General features: G+C 35.2%; 1 protein-coding gene across 1 annotated transcript in view; it reads right to left on the reverse strand.

Annotated features, from left to right (window-relative positions):
* LOC100370367 (uncharacterized) overlaps positions 1-13,206 on the reverse strand; it is a 28,368-nt gene extending 15,162 nt beyond the window's left edge. The window contains exons 1-2 of the mRNA XM_085506984.1: positions 13,134-13,206; positions 165-304 (exon numbers count right to left, since the gene is read on the reverse strand). Of these exons, the coding sequence (XP_085363110.1) occupies positions 165-304; positions 13,134-13,194 (201 nt within the window). The 5' untranslated portion in view covers positions 13,195-13,206. The remainder of the gene's footprint in view (positions 1-164; positions 305-13,133) is intronic.
* Between the last annotated feature and the right edge of the window lie 2,700 nt (positions 13,207-15,906).

Genomic DNA, 15,906 nt, shown 5'->3' on the forward strand with positions numbered 1-15,906 from the left:
AAGGCATTTTATTTGCAGTTTTGGGTCTTTTAGTTTGGCAAGTTGAATACCAAAGTACAACTATAAGTACCCCAAATACATTGTCAGAAAATATGTGATATGCAAGACATGTAAATGAACACACTGCTAGAATTAAAATGATCACAGTGTAAGTAGTGTATTACCTTTTTCCATAGCTGATCATCAAAGGATAAATGCTGTGCTTCTAGTTCATCACATACATAATGTAATGCTGTAGTTTTGGCTGCAGAGTCCAGTAAAGTCAGCGGTTGCTTAAATAATGACTTCTTTTTATTATCAGTAACTGTAAAATAAAACGAGTAATTCTGACAGCTGAAAACTTTCAAAAAATTATATTGAATACATTTGTACATGTATGCTCTTTACCAAATTCAAACAAAATCAAGCAATTGAGTGGACCATATTTGCTCTATTAAAAGTACATCTCCAACAAATGCCAAAGCCTAAAATTGTATTTACTGTATGCTGATTTATTAAAATGACACTTAGTGCAATCATAGACACACCTTTATCATTTATGTAAGCACATATGCCACTAACACAGCAAATATAGTATATTAAGTTATAAGCAGGATTGTACAAATTTTAAGAACTCTTTACAAAATAATTTGCCATCAGCTATCATTTCTATGAACCAACTCAAATGATGTGTATCAAGTAGAAATGCAACAATCAGAATGATAGTCTGGCTAGTAGGCCATTTTTAATTGGATCATTACAAAAATCAAATTACATTTGCTGTATGCAATACGGTAACACGCAGTCTGTGTACTAAGTTTAGATGTTCAATTCAGATACAGTTTAAGCAGACTTTTACAAAACAAAGCAAAAATGGATAATTTACATCAGCCACAAATACTCATTCATATGTGTAACACACTGTTTATCTGCAGCCACAAGAACACAGTTGGTATTAAAACAGTGTCTATTGCCTATGTAATATTTTATTTTATTTTATGAAATTGGGATGGAAGTGTTACTGTGGACAAAGTAAGAGAAACAAACGATATCAAAGAAAATTAGTCTATGTGAACTTAGCATACATGTGTAATGTGAATTGACTTTGTTTCACAAAATGCTGATGGAGCGGGACTGTGTTCTGTTTATATCTAGAGCCGCTCAACTCTTTTCAGTAATGATTATCGAGATAGTTGCGTGAAAAGGGCAATGCTGACTTGATTCCTTTTTGACCGAGAGCAGAGATGTGGTTTTTATTACAAAAGTAACGATGCCAAAACCATGTCAGTCATGTTCTTTTATAGTTTGGCGATGAAAAATAACAAATATATATAATAGTCTTTGTGTAACTATTTGGGTTTTCAATCCTCAAATTACTGAACATGATCTCCATGAATTACGATCAATGTTTGTCCTGTCTCGGTTTGAATGACAGATGTCGACGATCGACATTCCAAACAAATTATTACCTGGACACGATCAATATTATTAACAATTATTATCAAAAGACACGATATTTACAAACACACTGTAATACCAAACTTATGCAAAATTAACAAATACACAAAGATGTATAATGTTATGTTTCATGTGAGGCACATCGTGAATAATCAGGAATGGAGACCCAGGAATTACACCGATGTACTTTGCAAATCAGACAATCATGCCGTACTTGTGTTGATACATTTTTGTGGCAGTACATAACATCAGAATATTGCTTAAACCATCCCAATCAAATCTAGGTCAAAAGGTCAGATTGCGTGCATAAAAATATAGATTTAGTTAAAAACAAGCCATGCATGGCACAGTCCCAGTTAGTTATCAAATTTAAGATATATAGTTTTGTTTATAGTAATATAGCTGGAATATAACCATGTCAGGAATATGATTTTTTTGACATTAAAATGATTGACATTTGTATCTGATCGTCAAACAAGTACTTGTCCATATTGAGACATATTGCTCTGGAACAGCATTCAAAATCATGTATATATATATATATAACATGATGTATAACGAATATATAAAATTTGAATCTAATCAGTCAAAGCATTTAAGAGATATGGCTTTAGAAGGCCAATCATTAAAACAAAATGGCCGCCAATCAGCCATTTTGAATCCAATCTGAAAAATTGAAAAATAAAATGACGTGCATCAAGAACCTGTTATGTCTAATGTATGCTATAAGTTTGAACAAAATCCATCCATAAATGCAAGAAATGCTTGATATTTGAGGATCTTTTCAGCAGAAAAATAGCCACCATTTGGCCACTTTGAATAGGATCGTCAAACCAATATATCCGTATATCTATGACAGGATGTACAATAAATATTTAAAATTTGAACATAATCAGTCAAAACAAGTCAGACACATGGGTCTAGAAGCCCATCATTAAAACAAAATGGCCGCCAGACAGCCATTTTAAATCTGATCTGAAAAATAAATTATGTGCATCAGAAACCTGTAATGTCTAATAAATGTACCAAGTTTGAACGAAATCTATCCATAAATGCCAGAAACGCTTAATATTTGATGATTTTTTATCTGTCTATCTATGACATGATGCATAATGAATATTTAAAATTTGAACATAATCAGTGAAAGCAAGTCAGACATATGGCACAAGAACCACATTCATTAAAAACAAAATGGCCACCAGTCAGCCATTTTGAATCTAATCTTAAAAACAAAATTATTTGCATCAAGGTCCCATAATGTCTAATATATATACCAAGTTTGAACAAAATCCATCTGTAAACAGCCGAGAAATGCTTGATTTTTATATTTTTTAGCACAAAAATGGCCGCCAGTTGGCCATTTTGAATCTTATCTGAAAAACAAAATGATGTGCATATGTATAATATCATGTATGATGTATGTGTGAAGTTTTATTGTGATTGATTGGTCCAGACATTTCTAAGATACAGGTCCGGGCGCACGCACGCACTGACACACAGAGGTCAAAACATAAGTCCCCGTTTTCGGACTGTGTCCAACTAAATATATTTGAATTTTTGACGGTATGTGTATTCAATAATGTTCATTAGTGACGTCATCACCCAGCGTTCCCTAGAAGCAAAACGACACCAGAAAAAGAGGACATTTGTCATCTACTTCACAGCCCGTTTTATACCCGATATTTAGGGCATTTCGCAGCACATACAAGTTGTTTTTATCGCCAGAATTCATTCATAGATCTCAATTTTCATGTGCAGAGTGATAAAAGCCAGATCTCTACTCCCAATTAAAGGTGTGAACAATATTCCAAGCATAGATGGAATTAGTAAAAAAAGATTTAACCTCTTGCTTACAAACATGGAAAAGTAGGCACTGCATAGAACTACAATAGTGTCCTTATACTGCAAGCTATAACAATGTTGCATAGTTTTTATTTTTTTCCAACATTTTTCCACAACACACTTTCTCGGATAGAGGCAGATTTTTAAACTAACAAATAGTAATCCATTTATCTAAACCCAAACACACAATATCACTAAAAAACAGATTCATGAAATCATCGCAAGAGAGAAAGCTTCTTGTCCTAATTACAACCAATTAAGCTTTTAATGACATACATGTACAAGTATATAAACATAATTTTATAATCACAACAGGTACAATTAGAATATTGTATATATATAATATAATAATATTCTAATATAATATTATAATTGTTTTGTTGAAAATTCATACATAACAATAACAGAGGTTTTTTTTAATACTTTAATACAGACTAAAACGATTCGACCATGATTATTTAACAAGCAGCTTCTCGGCTGAGATAGCTGCGCTGTTAGCAATGCACATTTCAATTAAAGAATTGAAGATATCATTAGAAAATGAAAAAATCTAAGAGAGGTCTACCTGAGGTACCTATATAGGTATGTATAGTATCAAAGCAATTACACATGCTTACCAAAAACAATAAAAATATTCATCAAAATTAGATTATTGAAGATAGGCCTACCCAAGGTACATATACACCACGTTTCAAAGCATTCAGGCTTGTAGTTTTCAAGAAGAAGTCAAATAAGTAAAACATTGACACGGACTACGACGACGACGGACAATCACTCGTATGATAAGCTCTGCTCGACAAAGTCGACAGCAGAGCTAAAAATGTTTAGAGCATATCTAAAGATTGGTAGCTTGTTTTTATTTTAATTTCAGCGGAAGAATGTGGTCAAATGCAACAAATGTTTCCAACAATGACAGTCCTCTCCAATTTTACACAAAGAAACACTTATTTCTTTGGCTGCTTTTCAGTATTCTCCCCAGAAAACAAACAAAGTGACGGTACCACCACAGTGCTTTTTTTTACTTTTACACTGATCTAAAACAGCCATAGTCATTATCCTGACTGCCATAAATGACCATAGTACATCACCATACACAAAATAATCCAAAAGTATGGCACCAAGTAGGTGAACTACAAAAAAATTTTTTAGGCACTATAAATTCGTAATTAATAGCAAAAATACAAATAAAGGAGGATGTTTCTGTAACAAAAATGGCTGACTCCCAAAGCATTACATGTACATGTATGCCCACTCAAACACATAAAAATAGAGTAAAAACTCAAATCAATCATTACATAGTTTCAATTTGGATTGTATGCATGAATATTGCATATGACTACTAAAGTGATATCTGTAATGTCGACCAACATGTACGAGATATGGCTCTGTGAATCTGCTCATGTATAACCAAGATGGCAGCCTGTCAGGCATTTTGGATTTGATGGTGTGAAAAATGTATGTGCATTTGTTCAACATGACGTCTAATGTACATGTATGTGTAAAGTTTGTACTTGATTGGCCCAGGCATATCGAAGATGTACTTTTTTATTTTAAATTCAGCAAGTCAGCCATTTTTAATTCAATTTGAAAAATAAATCAAATTACACCATGGTCCCACTATTTTCAATGTATGTACTAAGTTTAAACATAATCAATCCATGCATGACTGAGATCCAGACGAACAATGTTATTTTGATACATTTTTGGTCTTAAAATGGCTGCCATTTGGCCATCTTGAATCAGATCATAAAACAAATGCACATGCATACACAGTATATCTGATATGATGTATATGTAAAGTTTAAACTACAGTGTTTTCCCCAGGATGTAAACAGCGTGGCGGTCCCGCCACAGTGCTTCGATTTGCCACCCACCGGTCTGACACCGCCACAGTGATTAGCAAGATTGCCACAGTGCTTTTTTTCATTGGGGATCTCGTCACGCTGGTCGGCCCGACCGGCACTCAAAATTAGCGACCACCACGGAAACGCTTCTGACCAGGACTATTGTCATATTGTTATTATACTTATGTACTGACCGACACGCATCCTGCCAGTCGTGGATAATAATTTGTAAACAATAGACATATAGTCGTGCGATGTGGTAGCGCCTTTAAACAATACAAGTCAATTTTGTAAAATTAGCACCTCTTTGTTTGTAAGTAAATATTTTCTGATAGACGGAGTCTTTAGATTGAAAGCTAAAATTCTTTCAAAATCAATTCCACCCCGATGTAACATGGGCAAAGCTGAGTTCACGATCAGTTTTTGCTACTCAAGAAAAAACAATGTGTTTTTTGCGTGATTGGGTAAAATACATTTGAACTGTTGAATCATCGTGAATCATGTAAAAACTCTTCTTTCAAGACTTCTTTTACCTTTTAAAAATTGCTAATCACCTCTTTCGAACTAACGCGTCACAGCTATCATGGCGGGTCTGTGTTTTTCACCGAAGTGATCGAGTGATCAAAATAATTTCTCCCGATAAATCTAGTTCAAATTTTACGTTTTTTTCATATAAAAAAAGAAGTATTTAATTTTTGCATGGCATCATGACTGAGTAAGAGGAATTATTGGTATAACCGTTGTATAACATCGCGAAGTGAGTTATGTCACATCGTAACTTTGATGATCATTTGGAAGTGTTATTTGTTCGTTCATTTACTGTAAATATAAACGTTGTAGAAGCTGATGGTCGGAATAATAACCAGCAATCAACCAAATAATTACGTGGTCGATTTTTTGAAGGAGAATTTTGTAGTCAATAAGATCATGAAAGTCGTGAACATAATCCTGGCTGAAACGTTTCAGATGAGTTTCATTCAACCTTTTTACCAAACGCTTCAGCGTGGTATTAAGAATTTGTTTTCAGGGTTGGGTGATACCAAGGTGGAAATGGATGCACATATAGGGTTAATTCCTGGAATTGCAATATAGAGGGTTCAGGCTGAAATACAATATATAGTGTTTTCATGTTTCGTCTGATATTTCTGTGGTATTCTGCTGCTGTAACTAATGCAAGATTTGTTCTGAAATTCAGTGTATTGTGTGCACTCAAGGGTTATTCGTTTTTTGCTGAAAACACCCCTATTTTTAATGGCAGATTCGAACTAGGTTCACTCCCACTGGGAAATATGCATTGTCGCTTGAATGAGAGCTAATTAAACACATTTTCCAGACCGACGAAAGAGTATGTAACAGCCAATTGTAACAGCCTATCACGTGATTTTACTCAGAATGTCAACATGAAAAGAGGCTATTCCATTTTACGCAGGAATAATTGGGAGTAGAATATGTGAGGGATATTATAAACAGAGATGTGTATAATGAAAAGTAATATCTATCCTTCTTTTGCATCGCTGAGCATTTCTTTTTTAGTATACTGGTTTAAAAATGCTAAATTTGCATGATTTGCGATGTTTTTTTTATTGAAACGCCCCTAATAGTTGAATCCCGGGTTCGAAGGAGAATGTAACAGCACACCACGAGGTTCGTTTGAATACAATGGTGAAGGGTTGGCGCGATAGGGCACCGTTCGATCTTGATGGAATGTTTCGAATCAGTCATATGTAGTTTAAATTAAGTTAAAAGTTTCCTCCACAGAATTGTGCATTGGCAAACATGCCGTCACAACTGCGGTACTCCACTGACGGAATGACTTTTTGTCTACATCGGTCGTTGATGAGCTGCACGCTATAACTTCGCTTGTGTTGTTGCTTGTGGATTGAATGAATCTTGATTTCCGGTAAAAATGTCGCTCATTTGGCGTTGGTAATCTTTATTTGGAACTGGGTAACGCCGCAACGTCGCCAGCAGAAACCTCCTGGTACTTTGATGTTGATGGTCTATGATAAAGCTCAGTCAACATACATAAAGTTCTCTCAATCGTAGTATTCCATATGGTGTACAGCTAATATGCCCAAAATGTTGCTGAACGATATCTTACCAGTGCACAACGTAGCCAAAATAAAAAGTATAATCATTTGAACACTGCTATTACAAGACTGGTAGGAGGTAATAAATTCGGGGCGAAAGTATTCAAAAAACAGATTTTGGCTGTTGCCATGGTAGTGGTGGGTCAGGATTGTTTTTCCAATTAGTGATGGTACGACCTACCTGTCAAGTATGAACAAAATCAGCCAAGCCAAAAAAAATCACAGAAGAGTTAGTTGAAAAGCCATACCTGGTGAAAAGTTACTCTAAATTTGGGGTCAACTTTCTCATTGACGAAAAAAGATGAAAAATTCAAATAGTAACTTTGTGCCCAAACTCAAGCCGAGTACAATGAACTTTGTCTGAGGTGTTGTATCCTAAATTTGTAGGAGATACATTTAGCTCGAAGCTATCCAAACATCATTTTTTTACTGTTGCTAGGACAACGGTGGACCAACATTTTTTTGCAGATTTTTCCTAATAACTAGGGTGAAGGTGTGACCTATCTGCCATGTTTGAGTGAAATTGGCCAAGCCAAAAAAATCACAGAGCTAATGCGTGAAAACACTGGAAATCACACACACAAATGATTTGAGGGGCAATTTTAGTGGAGCCGATCGCCAATACCATGTTCATTAGCATATTGACCGTGAAAATACATTATTGCATGGGTGATATGCAAATTAGTTTTAGTCAAAATAAGTGACTGCCTAGAAGTACCATTACTGTTGTTCAAATTTTATTTCACTCGGCAAGTATATTCATGTACCCCAAGGGTAAAATATCGCACTTCTAAATATTGTTTATTCCTGCTATGTTTCGAAAACGTTACTCTTGAAAGGACTACTTTGTTTGCATATGGGGTGTGGAAATACCGATTTCATAGATGAATCAAAATAAACTGCAGTACATATATAATAATATGGTATACTTCATTTTTACTGAAAACATTTTTCCCCTGAAATAAATTCCAGTGAAAATGCCATTTACCTCATACTCTATTGAGACACAGCACAGGGAAAATCGGATTCACATGTAATGCTTGAAAACGTTTCAGCGAAAATAAATTAAGTGAAATTCTATGTGACTTCATAAGAGTTGAAAATGAACAAATTATATGACACCCGACCCTACCACTCCATACACAATGTAAACTATACCCCCAAAAACATCCTTTCACTCACGCTTACTACCGTGTTTCACCAGTGCATTAGACTATTTGACTTCAGAAGAAATTGAAATAAACAAATTATATGACAAGGAACTTAATTATAATTTCAGCCTCTAGTTCAGCACTGATTAAATAAACTACCTCGTCTTTATTCCTCAGCTCCTGAGAGCGAGGTTATTTGTAGTTATGTTGGTGATCGCCGCTGCGTCTGTGGAAGTACTATGGGAGATTGCATGATGGGAGTGAAAGGTCCTTTGATCAATAAAATAATTTTAGAAAAATGAAATAAAGGTTGGTTTTAAATATTAAATTTCATGGAATCTGGATGAAATAAAGGAAATTGAACTGGTATGAAAAAGAGGTAAATGTAGCCAGAATGCAAGGTCAGATTCCGGAGGTTAAAATACGTCACAATGCAACCATCATTGCGACTGCAAAGTGTCAACAACTTTTGGGTGAATGGTTGGAAAAAAAATCATGCAAATTCAGTGCTTCAGTAACAGTATTTGCTGCTTTTTTGTGCAATCAAAATTAATACACGAAATGCTGCCAAAAGACATTTTCTTCTAGTAAACAAAACAACCCTGGGATGTTTATCTTGAGAAAATTGAGAAGACAGTCATTCTTGTGAAACAATGGACTTACATGTACTTCTCCAGGGTATCAAGGGTATTTATGATTATTTGAAGTGGGAAACTGATGCTTTATGGAAGAGCAAAGTTAATTAACCCCGCGAATTAGTGATTGGTCTCGGCTAGTTGAAGAAGTTTATAGAGGGGTGACTCGCTAGAAGTATTCACCGTGAGTCCGTAATTTTTATTCGGGTTTATACTACAACACTTACATGTTACTGTCAGGAAGGTTTAATGTCTTGTTTGTATTTGCATAATGTGAAAGAAGAGTTTATTGTCAAAATATATACGGCTGCGTGTATGCGTAATGAAACTATACAAAATTCGCTCTATGCACACCCGTTTCATGTGTTAAAAGAACATCGCTATTTTCTCATGGAATTGTTAAATCTTGGTATCATTCCCAACTGTCACCAAACTACGTTTTGTACGACTCGTGTGCAATTGCAAGAGTATATTTCAGGTATACTCAAATTGAATCTCAGCACTGTGCCTTTTATAAATGTTATGGTTCTGTTACAGCAAATCTCAGAAGTATTGGGGCAGCAAATTTGCATACTCCCTAGCAAATTAGCTAACTGCTTGGGTTTTGTCTAAACAGTTGGCTTTCGAATCTCAGTTAACCCAAGCAGTTAGAGATGCTGAAATGTTTAAGTTACGGACATCGAGTTACGAAAATATTGAGTTACAGAAATCACCATACCCATATTTTTAAAACCACGCCCACTTTTGTGAAACCACGCCCAACTTGTAACTCGATTTTCAATCAACAGTTAACAGAACTTCGAGTTACAGGCAACATATATTTTTATTTTTGTTAAACGTCCACATTCAGTAACTCGAACTTTAAATAACAGTTAATCAAACTTCGAGTTACAGGCAACATATATTATTTGGTTTGTTTAACTGTCAAATTTTATAACTCAAACTTTAATTAACAGTAAGCAACGTAGATTGCAGTTATTGTTCATCCAGATACCTTGCTTGCTGAATGTGGACGTGCAACAAAAACTAAAATGTATGTTGCCCATAACTGGAAGTTATGTTAATTGTTAATCATGATTGAACATCGAGTTATAATTTGGGCATGGTTTCAACAATATGGGCGTGGTCATTTCTGTAACTCGATGTCCGTAACTCGAACAATTCAGCATCTCAAGCAGTTAGCCAATTCGCTAGCGAGTTTGCAAATAGGCTATTCCAATACTTCTTTCGTTGCGTAAAACTAGCTTTCGCCAACGTTCCAGTGCTGTAGGTTCATTTTCCAGTCACAAAAAAGGTATTTGTGATCGCTAGATTAGTCGATAGATGTTTTAGCTGGTTACAATCATGAAAACGGCAGAACGGTTCTCCGCCATAAATTTGTAGGCGGGTGTCGAATCATCGGCCTATGCGACTTCTCAGGACTGTAGGGGCCAAATGATCAACGGAAGGAGGCCAACCGACAGGACTGTACTCAGGGCTAGTTTCATGGGTTAATAGGCCACTCCTTTGCTTCAATTCCAACTATATCTCTGGAAATATCACTTGCTGTTTATCATTCATATTTCAATATCCCTCAATGTCTCGATTGCGTGTCTGGTAATTCTAACTAACTACTATTTCGCAAAATTTTACCAGCCTTGCTTCCACCAGTCATTTAAGTCAACTCTCATATTGTCCTTCACAGTGAAGGGTAATTACTCTGAACATGAAGCTATAACCACAGACCATCTAGGTGCTGTAATTAAACCCTTGTATAAGCACCGGTTAGACAGGCTTGAACTATGCATGTGAAGCCAGCCGAGAGGTATATTCAATCCTGTAGATTTCTCATTGTTTGGTAACTATTTGCTGCAAATGCAACAAAAATCAATATAAAAATAATACCCACACATCATTCTACAGGTTACTTGTACAATTTATTTGTTTCTTTTTAGCCTGCAACATTTGCATTTCGAGAATGTCAATCCACAAGTCCCTGTTTTTGGATTTCGTCCAAACTAACTGAACTTTGTACCAGAACAATGAATGAGCAAATGCACATAAATATCTGTGATTTGATGTATAACGCAATTGTGAAGTTTGATTTGCAATCACATCAGCATGGCCCAAGGTCCAGTTTTGGAATGACAGATACGCTTGCTTTTGATGAAATTGAAGATTTAACCACAATAATTTAAGCAATTCAATCATTTTGAATCAGATCATAAAATAAATGGCTGAGCATATGTATCACAAGATGCATGTGTGAAGATTTAATGTAATTGGTCCAGGCATGTCTAAGTTGCAGGGGGAGATGGAAACGTCATACAGAGGTCAATCAGTAAGTCTCTGTTTCCGGCTCTATCCAAACAACTAATTAGGAACTGCAAATGACAACCCTGATTTTAGTAACTTTGTTTTACTCTTTACAAGCTTTATGTCATTTCAAAAACAAAAGCCAACAATATTAACATTATAAAGCATTAATTAAAACTAAGAATGACTCATTTCAAGATTGAATATCAGCTTTATTGCCTGGTAACTGCAGCAGTGTGCTCTCTAAGACAATATGAACTGATGCAAATAGATTTGCCAAGACGCAACTACTAAAATCATACATCTTAGTTAGAGAATTTGTAAGTTTGGTAAAGAAAGAAGGAAATCAGGAGCCATAAAATTTTTGCATGTGACTCAAATCTTCTATTTAGTCACATCAAATTTTCTTGAAGGCCAACCTCTAAGCAGTCAACAAGCTGTCTCAACTTGATTTGGGGGGGTCCCATTTTAACTCAGGATACTTAAAGGGCGGCAGTCGTCGCGCCGCGTCCTGTTTAACATGGGACTCATAGCAACGCATGTGGAATACATTGTTTATTTACATGAAATTCGAACATGCGCTGCGCAACAACCACCGTGTTTTAAGTTATAAAATTAGTCCTGTTAGAGGGCTCACACATCTGCAGCTCTCAATGAAAATTATTATGGACCAAACGATCAAATTATGATGGTATCAGAGATTGTGTGCTTTTGAGTTTGTTAAATTGTGAAATTAAAACACAAATATTTAAAGGTTCTTTAATATTTTGTTATTACATGTATCTCATGAATCCATTTTCAGCAGTACAGATAAGTAAATACATTGGACAATATTTTTTTTAATTTTATCACTCTTGTCCACAAGACTGGTTCTAATCGCTTAGGTAACCTATGTTTACTCGGTCAGTGATAAAAGTAGTAAATTGAGATTATGATATATGTGGGAAATGGTTGATATTTCTGGGTTTCTGTTTTCAATTACCACATTTACTAAAAATAAAAAAGAAGCTAGAGAGCTCTCAGTACTAATCAAACATATCAGTTTCCTTCCAAAACATGTAGAACTCAAAACATGTATCATACATTGCCATATGTACGTATGTTGAGGCTGGTTTAATACATTTAGGTAAATTTATTATTAAAGAGATTTCCCTGTTTGCTACCTTAAATACTGATTACTTCTCATCAAAATAAAGAAGACACGGAGCTCTGACGAATGTCTGCACAGATCCGATCAACTGAATGACAATGGTTGACAATGAAGAGCTGATGAGGGTTAAATTGTTATGAATAGGTCGAAAATCTATTTTGAAGAACAAATTTGCATGGAGTGTCGTGTTTATGCAGCTTATAATTTTGAAATTCTAACTAAGATTAAACTCATTGATAGGAGTACGAGAAAATAAATTAACACAACAGCAAGTTCCTATTGCTGCTCAGTGCTGACGACCCGAGATGATTGTTGACTTTTCGATCAGTCATCACTTGTGTGTGGCCTTGAGTCGAGTTACGCTAAAAAAAAAACGTGCGCTCTAAGTTTGTCGCCTGAGAGCAAAAATATTAATTAAACATAATTCTGTTTCATATAAAATCATAATGATTCCCACGTTTCAAAATTTGGACTAAAATTTGACCCATGACCGCGATTGTTATGTTTCGTGACCCAGTAAGCGAGAACGGTATCTGTGACATTCACGGAGCTCGCGCGTGAATGTATTTTTGTTTCCATTTTATTGCAGCACAGAGCCATCATTTCGCTTATGCGACCCCAGTCATACGTAGACAGTGTCTACCCACATCTGAAAATGCAACAAATAGCGCGCAATATCGTAAAATTACCTTTATCCACATCGAAAGATAACCGCAAACGTTTCGGCGATGTTACCAGGTCATCCGCCATTTTGGAATGGCGATCGAGGATATAATTACGTCATAAATACATTCACCTTTGAATTTACCGCCGACTTTACAGCGCCCCCATTCAATACTCGTATTCCCAGAAGTTTTCGAATTTTATTTTTCTGTTTTAATTCTCAGACTGTTTGGTTTGCACAAATTCGAACATTGCCTGTAAAAATACAGCACATACAATGAGCGATATGTCCGAGTGATACACGACACCGTTTGCTTTTAGTCATCATTATATCCAAGTTTGTGTTGGGTAATTAAAATAAATTACTCGTGACATTTGATATAATATAATATTTGTCACGTGAAAGTTAAAAATTGAAGAAAAACTGAGATACTCGAACTGTTATTCAATCTTATGACACATTTTTAAAGAAATACTTAACTTCAGAAAGTTGTCGGAGTAATTTCTGAATCATATTAATATCTGTGAAGCATTGTAATTGAAACATGCAATATTTGTTAATCGCTTTATTCATTTCGTTTTGTACAAGTTCAATAATACTGACTTATACATTGTTGCAAAATACGGATTCTGAAGTGAGAAGACGACATGAATACGAACGTGGTAGAAACCACCGCAGTGTGTTCTTTTGTTTCAATTTTTATATTCATCCAATTAGAAGTTTTCCCACTAATTTTCTTACACGGTCAAGAGTTTATCAATGTATATCAAGGACATACTGACAGTTCTGTATCATTCTTACAATTTGTGTTATATCGTTGATATCGAGTTGTAAGTCTCCGAATTGCCAGTGGGTTTTCCGTTAGTAAATATATTCTGAGTTTTCATTAAGTCGTTCTTCTGTGGTGATTGGTGCTGATTGTGTAGCAGATAATTTTGCATACTATATTTCGTTACATTTCCATAACCGCAACGTATCGTCCCCCACAAAAGTTTCAGCAAAAGAAGAAAATATGACCAGGGTGCCTCGAAACAATAGATTAATTTATATATCTCTAAATACATTATTATGTTGATTATTTTAAAATCTATAAAAAATGACGATAAAATATCACTTTACTTCATTACTCATTCTTAGTAAAAAGAGTGGTTATCCGATTTTGTTTTCATAGAAACAACGACTTCATGGTTTTCCCATAGCGTTAAACCCATTGAAATATGGGCGTCGGCGAAGAGTTTATAAGAACTTGTGACATAATTTTTAAATTTAGAAACATGACGTCATCAACTCCTGTACGAAATCATTGTTTGGAGAAAAATATTACACATGACGATTTGATGGTAGCATCACAATTTGGACCATATAGTATTTGTCGCATATTTTGGGAACTTCAGTAAAACGTACGAGCGAGAGACGAAAATAAGGCTGCCAGCAAAAAAGCAGGGAGCCTCAAAACAATGAATTAATTCAAGTGTGTGTAAATTCATTTATTATCTGTATTATTTCAAATTCATTAACAAATACAATGACAATAAAACTACTAGTATCATTTACTCTTATTCCCCAATGCAGAAAAAGAGGTTACTCGATCTTGTTTCCATGGGAACAATGTGAATACAATCCATGGTGGTGAGAAAGTATGTGTTTCCGGCTAAAAGTTGTTCTGTGACAATACATGATTTTCATTTGTGCTCTGTGAACAACAGAATCAAATAAAACTATCCAATATTTTAAAAGTCAAAACAGTCTGCTTATCAGACGGTCAGACATTGTTTACGAACAAGCGTCTACCCATAAGCCTTTGCGTTTTAGAGTGTGTTGTTATCGTCGCTTGGGACTCAATTCTCGCGCGCGTGCGCAGGTGACTACCCCCCCGCTTTAAAAGTAATTTACACCAACCACCACCCGAAAACCAACCATTACCACGCACTCATTTTTATACAACAGGCACTTCTATGGGATACCGTGAAATTACGTGGTACAAACATTTTCTAAACTCAAAAATATACGTATCATGACCACGTAAAACTTAAATTGAGAAATTAATTATTTTTGACCAGAAAACGAGAAATCTGTGAAAGTTGGTGATAGGTCGAGCTAAAAAATAAATTTTTGAAGGTAGGTTTTCCGAAGTTGAAAAAAATAGCGGATATTCAAAAATGCAAATGTTTGTTTTGTTGTAATAAATAAAACAGCAAGATATTTGTGTTTTTGAAAACCTGTGCATCGTTTTCAACATTTAGAATTCGACACTTTGCCCTAATCTCAAGTTCTTTAATGCAATTATACAGTAGAATAAACGAATAACCATCATATGCCACGGACTCAAGGCAACGGGATATGACGTAATTGAGATATTTCTAAATACGGTTTTACAGCTTTAATTTTCTTTTCTTTGTACGCCGATCGAATTGTCCCGAGTGTGTCCCGGGGTTGATTCGACAAAGGTCACAACAATAATAATCAATATGGGTGAGGGGTGGGTCAAAACAGACGGACAGAGAAAGAACACATGAAAAACTCACAGCTATTTCAACGATGAGAATTTATGCTTCTTAAAACATGTCTATAAACATCATGATAGATGCAACGACAACCACCTAGCCCCTTTTCGTTTTTTCAGTATGTATGTACGCCAGTACCCTCGTTACGTTTTACGACCAATTTCAAAATGGCATTTTTTATTTATAGATGGTATGTCATTAGACTACCATCACTCTTCTTTCTTGGCACACTGTGGGTTGGGCCACACGCCTTGTTCGATTTCATCAAAGCTATGTTTTCTATAACATAATAAT

This window comes from Saccoglossus kowalevskii, chromosome 13 (genome assembly GCF_978046115.1).
Source record: "Saccoglossus kowalevskii chromosome 13, keSacKowa6.1, whole genome shotgun sequence".
In the NCBI taxonomy this organism is placed as follows: Eukaryota; Metazoa; Hemichordata; class Enteropneusta; family Harrimaniidae; genus Saccoglossus; species Saccoglossus kowalevskii.